The sequence below is a fragment of the Falco rusticolus genome, chromosome 4 (genome assembly GCF_015220075.1).
Source record: "Falco rusticolus isolate bFalRus1 chromosome 4, bFalRus1.pri, whole genome shotgun sequence".
Lineage (NCBI taxonomy): Eukaryota > Metazoa > Chordata > Aves > Falconiformes > Falconidae > Falco > Falco rusticolus.
The window spans coordinates 108,152,654-108,168,015 of NC_051190.1; the positions used below are offsets into that span (position 1 = coordinate 108,152,654).

Genomic DNA, 15,362 nt, shown 5'->3' on the forward strand with positions numbered 1-15,362 from the left:
ATTTGCATTTGAGCGCAGCTGCAGGCCAAAGGAGCGGCTAGAAAGATAAGCCAAAATTGCCGTGTGGTGGTTACCCTCCTAAGCTGATAAAGCAGCAGTTCCTCAGCAGTGACTGGGGAAAGGCTTGGACTGGTAGCAAACTAAGTCTAGTATGGTGTGGTTACTGGTACTTTAAGTAAATGGGTCTTTAAAATAAACACAGTTAAAGAAGCACCTGATTTGCCTTTATCTGTAGTTTCTCCCTGGTAGATACAACCTGTGAGAATCCCAGTTTCCTGCTCAGGTCAATGTGGATAATGCTCAGGGATGAAATCACCTCAGGATTCACAGACCTTTCTGTGGTGGTGCATGGTGCAATGCCTGTGCCGAGTCCGGTGGGCGCGGAGCAGCCACGCTGGTGCACAGCCTGTCCACCACTTGGTTCCTGCAGCCAGCCTCGTGTGGGGAAGGGCAAGGGGAACACTGATGCAAGCCCCAACAGCAAAGGACCCCCACGAGGTCCTGTTGGATTAGCAGTCGGCCAATAAGTAGAAGCCCACTTGATCCTGTGGGTGAGAGACAAGGAAAGGACATCAGAGTCGGTTCAGGAGGTTGTGGAATTTGCCTTGCAGCAGTAAATAAAAATCAGAAGAGGACACAGCCACTAGCGAGGAAGCTAGGCTCGACAAGGCACCCTCTGTACAGCTCTGGGTCTTGCATGCAGGAGGGGAAGGGGGCTTCTGGCCTGCTTGTGGCATTACTGGATGGCAAAGCGCTCAGGTTGTCGAAAGGGTTCAGTAATGCAAATGAAGGGAGAGGGTTCAGTGAAATGCTGTTTATCACCGACATTCGCTCACTCCAGAAAATGCATATCAAAGGACCATGTGGTCCCCCCTGTGTTCCCCAGTTGCTCCTGGTTTAGTAAAAAGGTTGACTTGCTTGGCTTCATGTGGTGAGCTGCTGGGGGCAGAGGCTTCCTGGTTACAGAAGCCAGGACTGATACCTGGGCTCCTGAAGTGCAGGAAGCTGGGACTACAGCGGTGGCCAGTTCAGAATTCTTTTCTGGGGCAACATTTATATTACAAGTGAGGCAGATGTCCAGCTTGAGACTGTGGAAGCTCCTCTGGAGACACAACCCAAGCAAAGCCGATATTTTTCAGATAGCTGTTCTGTGGTGAAGTTCTCCAGCTGCCTGGGACAGAGGTCAGTGCAGGAGCTGAGGCAGGGCTTGCTCGCCTTTCCAGCGAAGGATGCACCAACCCATCTGAAGGTTTTTCTGTAACCTGTGAATGTTTCTGACAGGCAGCAACTGGTCTAAAAGGGAACCTCAGCTGAAAGCGATGCTGCAGCTGCCACAGAGATCCAAAGTGGTTCAAGTAGGCTTGTCCGTGCCGTATCACTGTATTGGATGTGCTGGTGAATACTAGATTTTTGTTGTAACCAGACTGGAACGTGGAGGCTTCCATTCCAGCACAGCAAAGCAAGCTGTTTCAAAATAAGATGTTTGCCGTGAAAGGATAGGAGCTCCACCAACAAGCTATCCAAAATGCTGCAAGATCAGCTCATTCCCTAGGTACTTGTTGACAGACAGTGCTTGCAGGCGCCTAGTACAGACAGTTCAGTTGTGGGTTCGCCAATACAACCAAACCCCTGCACAGCAAGGGAACAGTCTGTGACTTCGCATTTTGGTTTTACAGTCCATTTCATATCGGACACAGAGGCTTCCTGTGGGTGGGCTGTATTGGCACAGGAGCACCAGCAGCATAATTGCAAGAGAAACTGTTAATCTTAGTTAAAACTATGGAAAAATAGAATTTGTGTTTATACGTGGGGAAGTTTGTTGTCAGGCCATGTATCCCTGCAGGTTTTAACTCCTGGTGCTAGGATAGTGTGTGATTGCAAAATCAGGGGGCACATTCAGCTGTAATGCAACATACGACTCACCCAGGGCACGTCAAGGAGACCTATTCCACGCTATAGCTTAGGAGGAGGAGGAGAACTAGGGAAGCCCTTCAGTTCTAGGGGGAATTGATTGAGGAAGATCAGAAATAGGTGAGAGAGAAAAGCCCCACAGGAATTAACAGACCCCAGCCTAGATGTTCTGCTTCTCCCCTTCTCCTCTCCAAGGAATCATCGCTTTAATGAAAAGGAAATTGGGGGAATGCTTTTCTATAGTCACACGGCTGTAATGGTAAAAGGGTATTTGGGGTGAGAAGATGGATATAGGAAGAATGCAGAAGACCAAGACATTGGGGGAAAACCAAAAGGAGCTGTTAATAATTTTTCTCAGGAACTAGCAAGTGTGTATGCATAAATGCATATGCCTGGGGAATGCACACGAGTGAAGGGAGATGCTTTGGTTAAAGAAGGCAGTGCGACAGTTTCAGTTTTCTTCTACCCAGGGGAAAGTTCCAGTGGATTTTTTTGTTAGCTACTTGAAACTACAAAGTTAACAACTTTTTACAATACCAAGTCAATACAGAGTCATTTTTTTGAAAGGCAGACGTCAGCTGGGCTGTGAATCTGTGGCAGTAAGGGAATCGTGAGGAATTAATACAGCGCATGGTAGCAAAGTTTCAAAGAGGGATTTGAAAGCATTTCTCTGAAGTCTTTCTGAGCACGCAGCAACATCCGCAGTCACATAGGGGTTGTCTGGGACTGTCTGAGCATACGGTGGAGCAACATCAAAGTAGAGTGCACATTTGATCTATGCCAGCACTAAGAGGTTATAATCTTGCAGCTGCAGAAGGGTGGCACCAGGGTGTCTCAGCTTTTTTGCTACTGATGGCACAGATGAAGGCGGAGAGGGCTGCGTGGCAGTGAATGGCACATAGAAGTCTTTCGGGGCTGATGCAGCAGCCATCCTGCATTAGTCTTTAGTGTTTCAGGCTCTTCTACAGATTGTAGTAGGGTTTTAGGCTTTAATACTCAGAGTATTTATAATATTGTTCTGGTGTGACAAGCAGTTGAGTTTTATAATCCAGTTCATAAAGTGCCTGAGATGAGATACTGTGATTTACCAGACTGGAACTCTGTTTCTGGTGTTGTAATAGAGTCATCTGTGGCTTTGGGGTGTTGCTTAAATCTCTGTGCCTCAGTTTTTCATGCACTGAAGGGGAGCACGTAGAGTTGTCAGCATTGTTTAGCAGTGTCTAGAGCTCTGGACCTCTGCAAATGGAAAGCAATAGACAGAAAATTGCACAAAATAGCCCTGATGTGGTTATTGGGATTTATAAGCCATGGCTTTATTTTATAAACCCACATTATAACCCACTGGTCTTCCACCTATCAGATTTCATTGGAATTTTCATGCTCTTGGGAAGCTGCAGTGCAGAGCCAACCCAAGCAAACACTCCTCTTTCTATACTGATCTCAGAATTTTCTTTCTGCGATCAACCTGAGAGAACAGTATATAATCTTTCGGCATATGGGTTGCCCGCATACATGCACATACTGATTAAATGTCTGAAATATTTGCATATAGGGAGTAAAAGGACTTACCCTGCTTAGAAAACTCACAAGCCCCTTTGCTTTCCTGCATCTTGCCATTTCTGCGGTGGTTTCCAAGGCTGGCTTGCCAGGACGCAGCTGCTTGCCACTGGTCGGCCGGGCTGCGCGGGGCTGACTGGGACTTCGCTGCCCCTGCGTGTGCAGGAGGCACCGGGGGACACGGGGGGACCTGGGCTGAATGTTAGGTGAGGAAAGGAGACAGAACATCCTTGCCCCCCCGCCAGCCAGGTGAACACCAGGATCCAGGCAGCGTGCCAGGGTTTGTGGTGGTGTCAAGCTTTTTGAATGTCGACTGATTTTAAATACTTTTATTTATTTATTTATTTAGACAGCTTCTGCGTGTGCACCAGCCGCTGAAGTACACATTACAGCTGCCACAGCCCATAGCCATTTTGGGGATTAAAAAGGGAGTATTTTCAAAATTTTGTGAGTTTTTCTTGGCTGAAAAGAAGTTTGCAAGGTTTTGGCTGAATTTTTTAGTTTTCTGTCAGAAGGATGAGGAATTGGTTTCTAATCAGCTTTTCTCTGCTCCTTAAAGACTCTGAAGCCCTATTTCAAGCAAGAGGGAACCGGAAGCAGAGGAGAAGAGAGCTGCAGCTCCATGACTCATCCTGTAACTCCCGTGGGAACTTCATGGGTCACTCCTCCATGCAGACACCATTACCTAAGCTGCAGAGCTTGATACCTTTCTTTGACATATTTATATTAGTTGGTTTATAAGAAAAGATATATTTACGCCATCAACTATAAGGTCTAAGTTCAAAAGGGTGCTGAGAGATGCAGACCATTTGCCAGCCTGACTGTCCAACTCATCTCCAGACATGAGCTGCATTCCTGTCTCTGCTTATGTGTCCTTAAGGCATGTTTTGGGCCACAAAGCTTCATAAAACACATTTTCAAGAAATAGGTATTGTTAATGCTGATGCACGGCTTTGGGGTTTTAAAGGAGAGCTCAAGGTGCATCTGCTCTGTAAGTAAAAGATTTTGACCCATGGCTCTCAAAAGGTACTTTTGACAAGCTCTTAAACTTTTCTGACTTAAAAGGGAAAAGTGCTTTAGTCACCTTGCAACAGATGTGCAGAACGGCGCAGGGCGCTGGGGCCCGTGGCGTGCTGCTCTGCTTGCAAGGAGGGCAAGAGGAGCCCGAGTGAACAACAACAAAGCAGATAAAGTCTCGGTTTCAGCTGGACAAGCCCACGTTCATTAACTGACGAGTCTGCCCAGCTCGTTTATTATTAATTCTGAGTGGCATCCAAGTGGGAGAAGCACCTGTGAAGGGGTGTCAGCCATCAGAGGTCTCTGTCCAGCAGAGTCCTGCCTGTCACAAGCTGGGCAGGCCACCAGCGCTGGTGTCAGGGTGACAAGCCTTTGGATAGCAGTGTGGCTTCCCGTCAGGGCTTGCTGGATGAATGCGGTCACAAATAGGAAGGGAAACACATGTTAAGTATCTTTTTCCTTTCTCGTCCTTTCCTCCTGGCAGCTGGCCTACAGCTTTGTGATTTTAGGATAGAAGTCACTTCCGTAGTTTACTTACGATTTTTTTTGGATGGAATCCTGTAAATCTAACTTGAACCCAGGACACCACTTCTCTGGTAGCTCCGTTGCAGCTGGGGGGGTCCGTAGGGTTGAAGGTCAGCTGTAGGAACAGCTCTAGGAGGGCTCAGAGACCTCGTATGAGCCCCACTCCAGGGGACTCGGCGTGGGCGAAGGCTCCTCTCTGGCTTTGTGTTGGACCACCTCGGGTAAGAGTTCCCAAATTCCAGCTATGGTCAGAAGCAAGCAGTCTGCAGGAACAAAACGAAACATTGCAACAGCTTACCTGAAATATGTTATTTTGTGAAGCAACCATTGCCAGTACACCCATAGACGTATATAGTCACTGTCTTGGACTAGATTAACATACAGTCTGGACCATAAAAATAATTTGAGTTTGAGCATGGTAAAGACTTTCTATTCTAAAGCTGACTGTAAAAATGTTTATGTTCTCTGAAAACAACTGCCACTTAGACAAGTCCTAGAAGGAGTTTTTCATTTTATCTTCTTTCTCTTATTGAATAACTTCTTTGATATTGAAGTTGTTTCCATATGAGATATGTAAATGCATGCTCTGGGGAGGCAGGGTCTTCATGTTTCACCGAAAACTATGACAGTCCTATTCTTGGGCTGAGATTTTTTCCACTGATGGGGACTGGAGTATTCTGAAGCTGTGTTTAGCAAACAAAGCTAACCTGGAACCTAAAAATATACACTGCGTTTACGGAGAGCCTGTAAGCCTGTCAAGGTAACTTTTTTGTGATATGAAACAAGCCAATAGTGTGATGGTTGTACGTCTTGGAGTTATCACAGTTACAAAATCCATACCAATGAAATGCGGTGCTTATTGGAAGATCAAGTTCTAGCAGTCGTACCTGTCATCACTCTGTGACTCACTTTTTTGCTCCTTCTGCTGTCGTTATCACCTGTCATTCCAGTGCCAGCCTTTTCTTAAATAGTGGCTTTACAAATACATCTTCCAGAACATAGCCATGGTTAATGATGGAGCCCCTGAAAGATGAACTACCCACATCATTATAGAATTTATATCTATCCTACATAATAGAAACAGGATAATTTTTTTCTTGTTTCTTCATAGAGATGAGTACATGCTATCACCATTCATACCAGCAAACCTAAACTGGGTTTCAACCTAACTTGTGGTACAGTAGTATTAGAATAAGACTATAAAGACTGAAAACAGTAGCTATTTTGCTTTTTGCTACCAACTTGGTTAGCTATAGTGTTTTTCACAATAAAACCTCTTCCACAGAATTTCGGACTTTGCTGCTAAAAAGAAAAACCCAAATATTTTATAATCCAGCACTTGTCTTTACTCATGAGGACATGATAAGTATCCTATTAAAGCTATAGATGTACATTTGCATCTAATCTTATTTTTGGAAAATATTTAAAGAACGACACTTTAATCTTCTCTCTCTCTCTCTCTTTTTTTTTTTTTTTTTTACACAGCAGTACAACTGCAGTAATACAAACTTTTTCTACAGTACGTGATAGTGATCTTAGAAGGAAGCCACATCAGACCAGCTTTGATATTTGTATTCTTGTTGAATGATAATAATCCTGTTGAAATTTAGCTAGATCACGTAATAAGGTAGTACTAAGAGTGATGATATCGGAATGTAGCCTAAAATAAAATAATAATCACATTTTAGACCGTGTTAAATTACAAGCTGTCCGTTGCTTTAGTAAGATGCAATTTAGTCCCAATGCAATATATTCAAATACAATCCTGAAATTAAGAAAACTCCAGAAGTATGTGTGGTAAAAATTGGAGACCTTAGTTACAGCTGCATGAGAGTGACTGAATTCAGGATAAGCCAATACAGAATTTAACTCTACATACCTTCGTATTTTATTGCTTGTGAGAATTGGACGCAGACAAACTCAAACCTTTGCTACTTTTTAAAGGACATTTTCAGTACGTATTTAAAGCTATAAATGAAACAATATATCTCTATTTTTTATTCTAAAACTTCTGCCTTTCTCTTAAATTGAAAGTTTTGGCTCAGTTTCAAACTTGTGAGGAAAAGCCGAAAAGGAGTCTTCATTATGGACCCTTTCAGACTTCAATTGACACATCTTTCAAAGGTATCAATGCAAATAACATATTGCTAGACAAAAAAATCTGGATGACTTAAACTACCCTTGAATGCTGCTGATTCACACTCCTCTGAGTGGCTCTTTTCTGTGCATCAGGACTGGGAACATGCTGTCCCTGTTAATGTGGGATGACGGGACTGATATAATACATTTTCTGAGACGTTTGAAAATGTAGAAGTATCTCTGTCCCTTAGAAAGTTTGCCTTACCTTGAGATGTGGCTAATATCCAGCCTGTGCTTGATTTGCACACAAATCTAGCAATTTTGTCAGGTTTGTCTTCCTAGAAACTTAATTTAGAGGTTTTCTATTAATACCAGATACTTCACCATAGGCTTTTCTTCCTACTGTGTTTGGCTCCCTGCCACCCTTCAGTACACAGACACCCATTCCAGCTGCCACAAGCCAGAGGAAAAAACCAACAGGCATAAATAAATGTTTGCTGTCCTTGGCAAAACCTTTGCAGAAAGCCCCATCGTGATTAGAAATATATTTCCCAAGGAGTAAACAGGTTCAGAAAAAAACTCTCACAGTATAAACGCATCACCTTCCAATTCTTTCTCTGTGAACCCTTGGTCAGAGCTTCCTATATTGTTGATGGGAGTTTACTTCTTAGAAGAGGTTACATACCTTGCTGAACGCAGCTGAGGTCCTGCCTTACTAGTCAGATGGTGACAAAGCTATCAGCTAAGTCGGAGTTGCAGAAAATTTATTCTTAGGGATGATGCAGGAATCAGAAATAAGGCAACCTGATTTCAGTCCCAGGGGAAATATAAGCAGCTGGGCTGTGGAGCAGCTTCCCACTCGGTTATCACAGACGGGCCTGAAGCAATTTGGTCCATGGGGAAGGTTGGTGGGCAACAGCACGGGGCGCTTCCTGGTGGCACACGGGCTGTAACGGGAACTGGAAGATGCTGTTTATAACACACTTTTGGGAGAGAGGGGAGAGAAAGCGAGAAATATTTCAATCTGTTTTCTAATGTTGCTTATCTAAAATTTTCCAAAATCAGCCTGTGTCATAGCCACATTAAGAGTTTAAGACTCTGCCTAGCCTTCAGCATGAGGAGGAACTCATAAGGGACCACCCAGGTTCTTAAACCCCTGCTTGGATTACAGTGTTACAATCAATGCACACAGGATATAGGAAAATCCTGTGGAATGGAAACTCCTCTTATTCTGGGAGAAATGTTTGTGGCGTTCAAGGCAACAGACGGATGTTTGTATTGAACAGATCTCCCATGTCTGGAACAGAAGAAGGAGCTCACCCGCAGAGCGTGCTGCCTCCTCGGCCCTCCTCCACCACCCCTGTTTCCACCACCATACTTCAGGCACAGCTGGAGCACTGTAAGTGTGGCCTGGGAGCCTTTCCCCTCTCTTTACGTGACTTCTTAGGTGTGACAGAGACTGAAGTATCCTCTCAAGCACCTCTTCATGGCACCCCCTCAGCCCACCCGTCTGGCTGTGTTAATACGGCTCTGTTAGGACAATCATTCAACATCCCAGACTAGGGCTTGAAGTGAATCTCAAATAGAGCAAGGAACGAAACAAAGCTGGGTTTGTTCGGGCAGTTAATTAACTTTAAAAAAAATTAACTTAAAAACTTAAACATATTCTCTTTACTCTGTTTTGGGAACTTAAGAGTCAGGCAATCCTGAACTAAAGGAAATGGCAGTGCAATAAACCAAGTAAGGACAGAAAGGTAATTTTCTGTCCTGCACAATGGATTTCAGGGTGTACATTATGTATATGTCCTGTTTTGCATCGCATTTGCCTTACCCAGTAGGTGAAACGAAGGTCTCAAAATCCTCCTATGGAATCTATTCCCGCCATTTCATTTTGCAGAAAGACAGACATGTCTTAGTTACTGGTATGCAGTTTTCACTCACCCACCTATGCATATACCTACCTGCTCTACATGATATGTATCCATACACATGTTAACATATGCAGCATAGAGGATACAATGGGTATATGATACAGCAGCTTGCCCAATTATTCTTATTGCCAGGATCTGTTAACTTCACATATTTTCCACCCCAACATTAAAAATGTTTCTACCTGCTCAGTAATTCCTATTTCTTAACTCTACTATTCATCTACCATATACAAATACTGCAATTGTTGCTGGTGTTACGTAAATGATGATCAGTAAGATGTCTAACAAGAACTAACCCAAGAAAAAATATAGTGTGAAATCCTCCATTATCTTCAGAGGGATCAGGATTGAGCTCAGGGTGCTGCTCCCCGCCCCCCCCCCCCCCCCCCCCCCCGACCAAAATCTACTTGCCTCACCTTTCCTCATCCTCTCCCCTCTCTGTGCTTTGATTTCCACGGAAAGGAGACCCAGAATCAAGGTCCTGGGAATGTGCTATACTTCTTCAGTGAGGATGAGGTTGGGACCAGGATGCCTGAGATTCCCCCCAAACAGCCCAGAGAGTAATCATAAAATCATCCTTACACCATCGTTTCCCCCATAAAACCATGAAATAAAACGAAGCAGTTCTGAGGAGGGGGGGGAGCCGCGTGAGTTCGCTGTGAGCAGTTTGTGCTTTGGAGTCCCCAGCGGGAGCTTTTCAAGAAAACGGCTTTTCACTTGGAAGCTGAGGATCACTTGCGTTAACCCGGTGTTTCTGGGTCAGCGTTCGTCCGCGTTTCCAGGGGAGATCACTTTTGTTACAGGACACAAATAAGGCAGTTTACTCATGCAAGGCTAATTTTGAAGTCAAAAGATGAGACGCTCATGGTCATTAAAGGCATCGGCCCTGGTCTGCAGGGCCTGCAGCGAGTGAATGCCGATGGGTTAGTGTCTTCTGGAGCCAAGTTCACGCTGCCTACACCCTCGCTGAGCGTACTCTATTCTTAGAGCAAAGACGCTATTTTTGGAGAGGAGCTGCTACTTCTAAAGTGCGACAGAGAGAGCAGGGTCAGGTCTAAGAATAGGCCAAGGTCCCACAGTGGCTCCGAGGGGCGTGCGGCAGCGCGGCTGCCTTGTGCCTCCGGGGGAGGAGGAGGAGGAGGAGGAAGTATGGGGCAGGTCACTCTGCTCAAGTGCTAATGTTCAAGCATCCATGGAGATAACCTTGTGACTAACCCATGGCTTCCCCCTGAGCGAGCGAATAAACCCTCTTGAGGCTGTAGCATTTGGTGGCTGGGTTTTTTACATTTCTCCAACAGGCTGTGTATGGCTGCAAGTTCACTCATATGTTTTATGTCACACAGAAGCTGCTTGCCCTGGATGTGAAAGAGCTGTGTCAGGAGCTCCAGATAATACAGGCTTCCTCCCTGCCCAAATCGCACTGCCCTGCAGGGCCTCCTGGCCCCCAGGTGAGTGATGCATTTGTAATTAAATCACATGTTCTCTCACTCGCTCCAAGGCCCTTACAAGTCTTTAAGACATCTGCAAATGTTTGTTACCGCTTAGCGAGCATACCGAGCTCTGGCTTAATTTCATCGCAATATGACCATGCATAAATCATGTAGGCTTTTTACCCTGTTCTCATCCCTGCCTTGCATACTGCAGTCGGTTTCAAGTTCACCCTTCATTTTTGTGAATTTTTACAGTGGGTAGCACCCATCAAAAATGCCGGAGGTGCCATCACCTCCTTCAGAGGCTCCTGGTTAGTTTTTTGTTTGCTTTAGACTCTGTTGTCCTTTATGTGAGGGAAAGAGCCCATGGAGTGGATGCACAAGAAGTGCAATGCACTTGAATGTTAGTGGAGTACATCCTCGAGAAGGCAGACGCCTACAGTGAGCATCAGAGGCAAGGAGTGGCTCCAGGAGGGAAGTGGGATGGGATTCAGGAGATGTGGGATCTCCTAGCTTGACCTGCAGCGTCTCTGCCTCTGACTTGCTGGGTAACCTTGGGCCAGTCTTTTTGACCTCCTGTTTAATTTTCTACAATTGGTACATTCAGAAATCTTCTGAGGAAATGCTCCACCTCTAGGGGAAGGTTTTTGCGAACATCTCTTTAGTGGGGAGAAGATCACCCATCTGCCTTTCCATTCCAGTTCATTCCCTCCAAAGAAAAATTAAACTTTTCATGGAGAGGTACTTCCAGTTCCTCCTGGGGCACGGGCAGTCCTGATCTATGTGCTGTGCTGGGTGCTTTGGGATGTTGATGTTCCTTGAGGCTCCTGGGTGCCGGTTTTATTACAATACAGCCAACAGCAGGCATGGCACAAGACATTTGCTGCAGCAAAGCTGTGACTGAGGCTTTGGCAGCCTGAGAAGTTAACAAGCACCCAAACACTATTTAAGAAGTATGGACAGTACATCACAGTAAAGGTTGTTATGTGGCAAAAAGCTTAGCTTTCATTATTTAGAAGTCAGTACTTCAGAAGGTCTTTGTAAATAGTCTAGAAGTTGCAATGTGAAAGCCAGAAAGTCTTCTTTTATGAACCTGTCTTTATCGTTCTGCCCTTTTGTCTTTGCTGGGATGCAGGATGTGGCAGACTCGTTTGGCATGTGAATGGTGGGGTGTGGAGAGAAGTGATGGGAAGCATTTGTGCTGTTCTGTATTGAGAAAAGTCTTCTCTGCATTATGAAACAGCCCTGCACTGTGGTTGGCCATGGTCCAGAGTTGCAGTAGATGTGTAAGAAGCAGATTACAGAAGCAGTCTTTGCTAGACTGTCTTTGTATAAAAAAATCCTCTTAATATTCTCTCTGGCTTAAACTGGAAGAACAGGAATATTGATTCTATTGTTCTACAAGGTCCATTGCTATAAATAATATTATTCTTGCAGCCAAATGACCCACAGTCCCTCCGAGAACATTTTTAAATAGAGTAGGCTGGCAGATTTTATCACAACGGCGGACATTAGGGTGGGTATGACATGGCTTTGGAATTTTTAATTATAAATTATGGGACTGTATCTTGTACCGGGTCAATGTTAGAGCCAGCAGTCCTCTGGGCAATACTTCTATGACCATGGTCACCTGAAAAGAAATGCTACCATTAAAAAAAATAATCTTAAGAAGTACATCTGAGTTCTTTTCTGCTGTAGCTTGCATGACTTTCAAAGGAGTTGTAAAAGGCCATACTGTTGACTCAGAGCTGAATTTTAAATTAGATTTGCAATGATGTAACTCAGAGTGTAGTTCCTCCCATGTGTAACCTAAGGTAAAATGAAAGAAATAAGATAAAATTTGACTCTGACTCTAATAGGGTGCATCCTGATTTACACTACTGAAAACCTGAAACAACTCTACTGATGAAAATAGTCAGAGTAATTTGCATTTGAGGGTACGCTTTGCTCCTATTCCCATACAATCTGCATCATGTTATGGTCAGCATAAGATAGCCAGGATTCAAACCTGGAGTGAGTGATTTGTATGGTGAATCCAAAGCTCCTCTGATGCAGGCTCTTGGGATTTTTCTCCTTAGTCATTCAAAAATAAAAGGTGGTCTGTGAATGGAGGCATTCCAGAAACAAGACTGATTTTCTGATATTTTTTTTTCTGAGATGGGTTTCAAGGCCTCCCTGGATTGAGAAGTCTCCTGAAAGGAGAACCAACCTCATCTGAGAGGGAGAGAAGTATCTTCAGGATTCAGAAGCAGTGGCAATCCTCCATGTCCATCCCACACTGCAGAGCCCATCCCACACTTCCCTTACCGCTCCTTTGGCTGACCTCCTTTGCCAGCTGACACGGTGTCTCCGTGTCCTTGTTGTTGCTAATTCTTCAGGACTCCAGGAACTTCTCATCTTTCCTTTGCCCCAGGCCTTTTTTCTTGCCGATTTTCTTCATCTAGAAGATGCCCCCGCACTTCCCCTGCCAGCCTGCCGTCCAGCGGTGGCCAGACCTGGCATTTAGAGGCCACGTTCAAATACCACATCTGACACCCCAACCTTGTGGGTTCACACTGTTCCTGGGAAACACCTACAGGGTCAAGGTTTGAGGGAAGACAACCACCAGCGCCTCTTCACTAGTGCAGCTTAATAATAGCATTCACTTCTCTCCCTAGGGTCCACAAGGAATTCCTGGTATAACAGGACCAAAAGGGGAGAAAGTAAGTGTCTGTTATGAGAGAGTTTGGCATGTTTTTGAGGGGCAAAGATGTGGGGGGAGGGTGGGGGGTGTGTGTCACCTTTTTCCTTGTCTGTTTAGTGAATGAATCGTGGACCTTATGGATGTGGGAATTTGCTATAATGTGAATGTAAAGCTGTGAATTGGTTTGAAGCTAGAATTTAAAGCTTCATCTTTCAGTGTTCATTTTCTATTTTGAAATATTTTTTATGGCTTCCCATGGTAGCTAACTCTGTCTAGTGTATTTAAGCAAGCAGCTCAGGTGCACAAGTCAGCAATCTTACCGATCCAAGCACCTTTGAGGAGGACATGAGAAGCAGAGCTCTCCCACGCATTGTTAATTGCATGAGTCAGCTCAGATATTAAAACTGGGCTATGCGTTAAGTTATGGCTTCAGATCTGTAAAGCGTTTGCTCCATGATGATGTTCTTTAGAGCCTTATACCTGAAGCTGTGCACATAATTGCGTGCTTTGCTGTGCAAGGGGATGCCTATAGATTTAGGGCTGAGAACACAGGAAAGACCAAGGAGCTCGGTTGAAGTAATTCTTATTTTACCTCTGGAAGCAAAGTGTTAAACATAAAGATATTCCCAATTTTTTTTAATTTTTTTAATGCAAATGCATTGACTAATGAACCACTGTGCTTCATGTGGTGCCTGTGATACTAACATGTTCCTTTTTCTGGCAGGGGGAGATTGGCAGGCCAGGAAGAAAGGTATGAGCAAAGATGCTGTCTCAGAAACCCATCTAATACTTGGCACATAGCAGCTGTCAGAGAGGGTTGCAGGCAACAGTTAAACACAACTTGCTTAATGTCAAAGTTTAACCTGTTTGTGCCGCTTCCCCTGGTACCCAGGGTGGGTGGTAGGGAGCTCTGGGTGCACAGCTGGAGAGCTGGACCCTCTGGCTTGGAGACCTGTCCCAGCTGCCTTGAATGCAAGAGATTCCTTCCGTAAGAGCGTGCAGCTCTGGCCAGACACTGCGAGTGTTACAGAGTAGGAAGTTACCTGGACTATGTCTCTGTGGACAGAGGAAGCAGAGTATGGGAGCTGTCATAAAAGGTGTATTAAAAAAAGCCCAAAGCAAAATCAAACTTTTTACTCCCCTGAAGTCTAAATAAGACTTGGCCAAATACCCCCAAAGGAGGAATAACCATTAATGATTACACCAAACAGAGTTTTGGCATCGATGCAATATGCTGACTACAATACTATACTTGGTGACATATGAGCCATGATATATTGTCAAAAATATGTACCCCTACATGTGATGAAACATAATACGTTATCTTGGTCACTAAATACCTTCATTTAATGTAATTAACTTTAAAAGAAGGCAGAAATGCAGGATGAAATCAGAGATATGCAGGGGGTAGTCACTAACCAGGAAAAGAAGTACCCTTCTAATAATACACCAAGGATTTTAACACCCTTCTAATAATATACAAAGGATTCTAACACCAGCTACCAATCAGTAATCCAAATAAATACGAAACACATAAACAAGAGGCCTTTTTCTTTAATCTAAATTGCAAATGCCCTACAGTGAACAAAAATATTATATAAATTCAAGTGTTCAAAACAGTAATGTCTCAGAGAGACTCACTCCAACCTACAAGAGAGTGCAAACCTTAATCACAGTGCGTCGGTACCTACTCTTCTGACAAAAAAAACAGTAGAATTTCAGTTATTGATACTGGGATTTTAGGATGATTATTTTGACTGCATGTAGATTTACTCTGTAACTGATCTACTTATTTGAATCAGTATAACCTGGTATTTCTGTAAGCCCACACTTCCTCCAGTAGCATAATGAATATATTCATTATGAATATAATACAGTATTTTTTTGTATTAAAAACAAGGTAAAGAATCATTCGCAGGTCTTTTCCTGAAAAGATTTTGTTCCTCTGTATCTCCTGTCTGCAGTGGAGCCCTGTGTGTAGGAATGATGTTACATGAATCATTGTAATCGGTGTTTTCCGTTCAAGGGTAGACCAGGTCCCCCGGGCGTCCCTGGGATGCCAGGACCGATAGGATGGCCTGGACCTGTAGGACCGAAGGTAAGTCTAAAATTCACATGGAATAAGCTGTTCAACATCACGACCTGAACAGAGCAGTTGTCTCAGGAAGTCTCTAAACCACTGTCTGCTGGAGACTGGGAAGCTGCAGCAGTGCTGGTCCCTTTTCTCAC

General features: G+C 44.3%; 1 protein-coding gene across 6 annotated transcripts in view; it reads left to right on the plus strand.

The window, feature by feature from the left end:
- Positions 1–15,362, plus strand: part of COLQ (collagen like tail subunit of asymmetric acetylcholinesterase) — a 43,148-nt gene that overhangs the window by 4,966 nt on the left and 22,820 nt on the right. For all 6 annotated transcript variants that reach the window (XM_037386666.1, XM_037386667.1, XM_037386670.1 and 3 more), the window contains exons 2-6: positions 8,376–8,488; positions 10,364–10,468; positions 13,108–13,152; positions 13,858–13,884; positions 15,160–15,231. In XM_037386666.1, the coding sequence (XP_037242563.1) occupies positions 8,376–8,488; positions 10,364–10,468; positions 13,108–13,152; positions 13,858–13,884; positions 15,160–15,231 (362 nt within the window). The remainder of the gene's footprint in view (positions 1–8,375; positions 8,489–10,363; positions 10,469–13,107; positions 13,153–13,857; positions 13,885–15,159; positions 15,232–15,362) is intronic.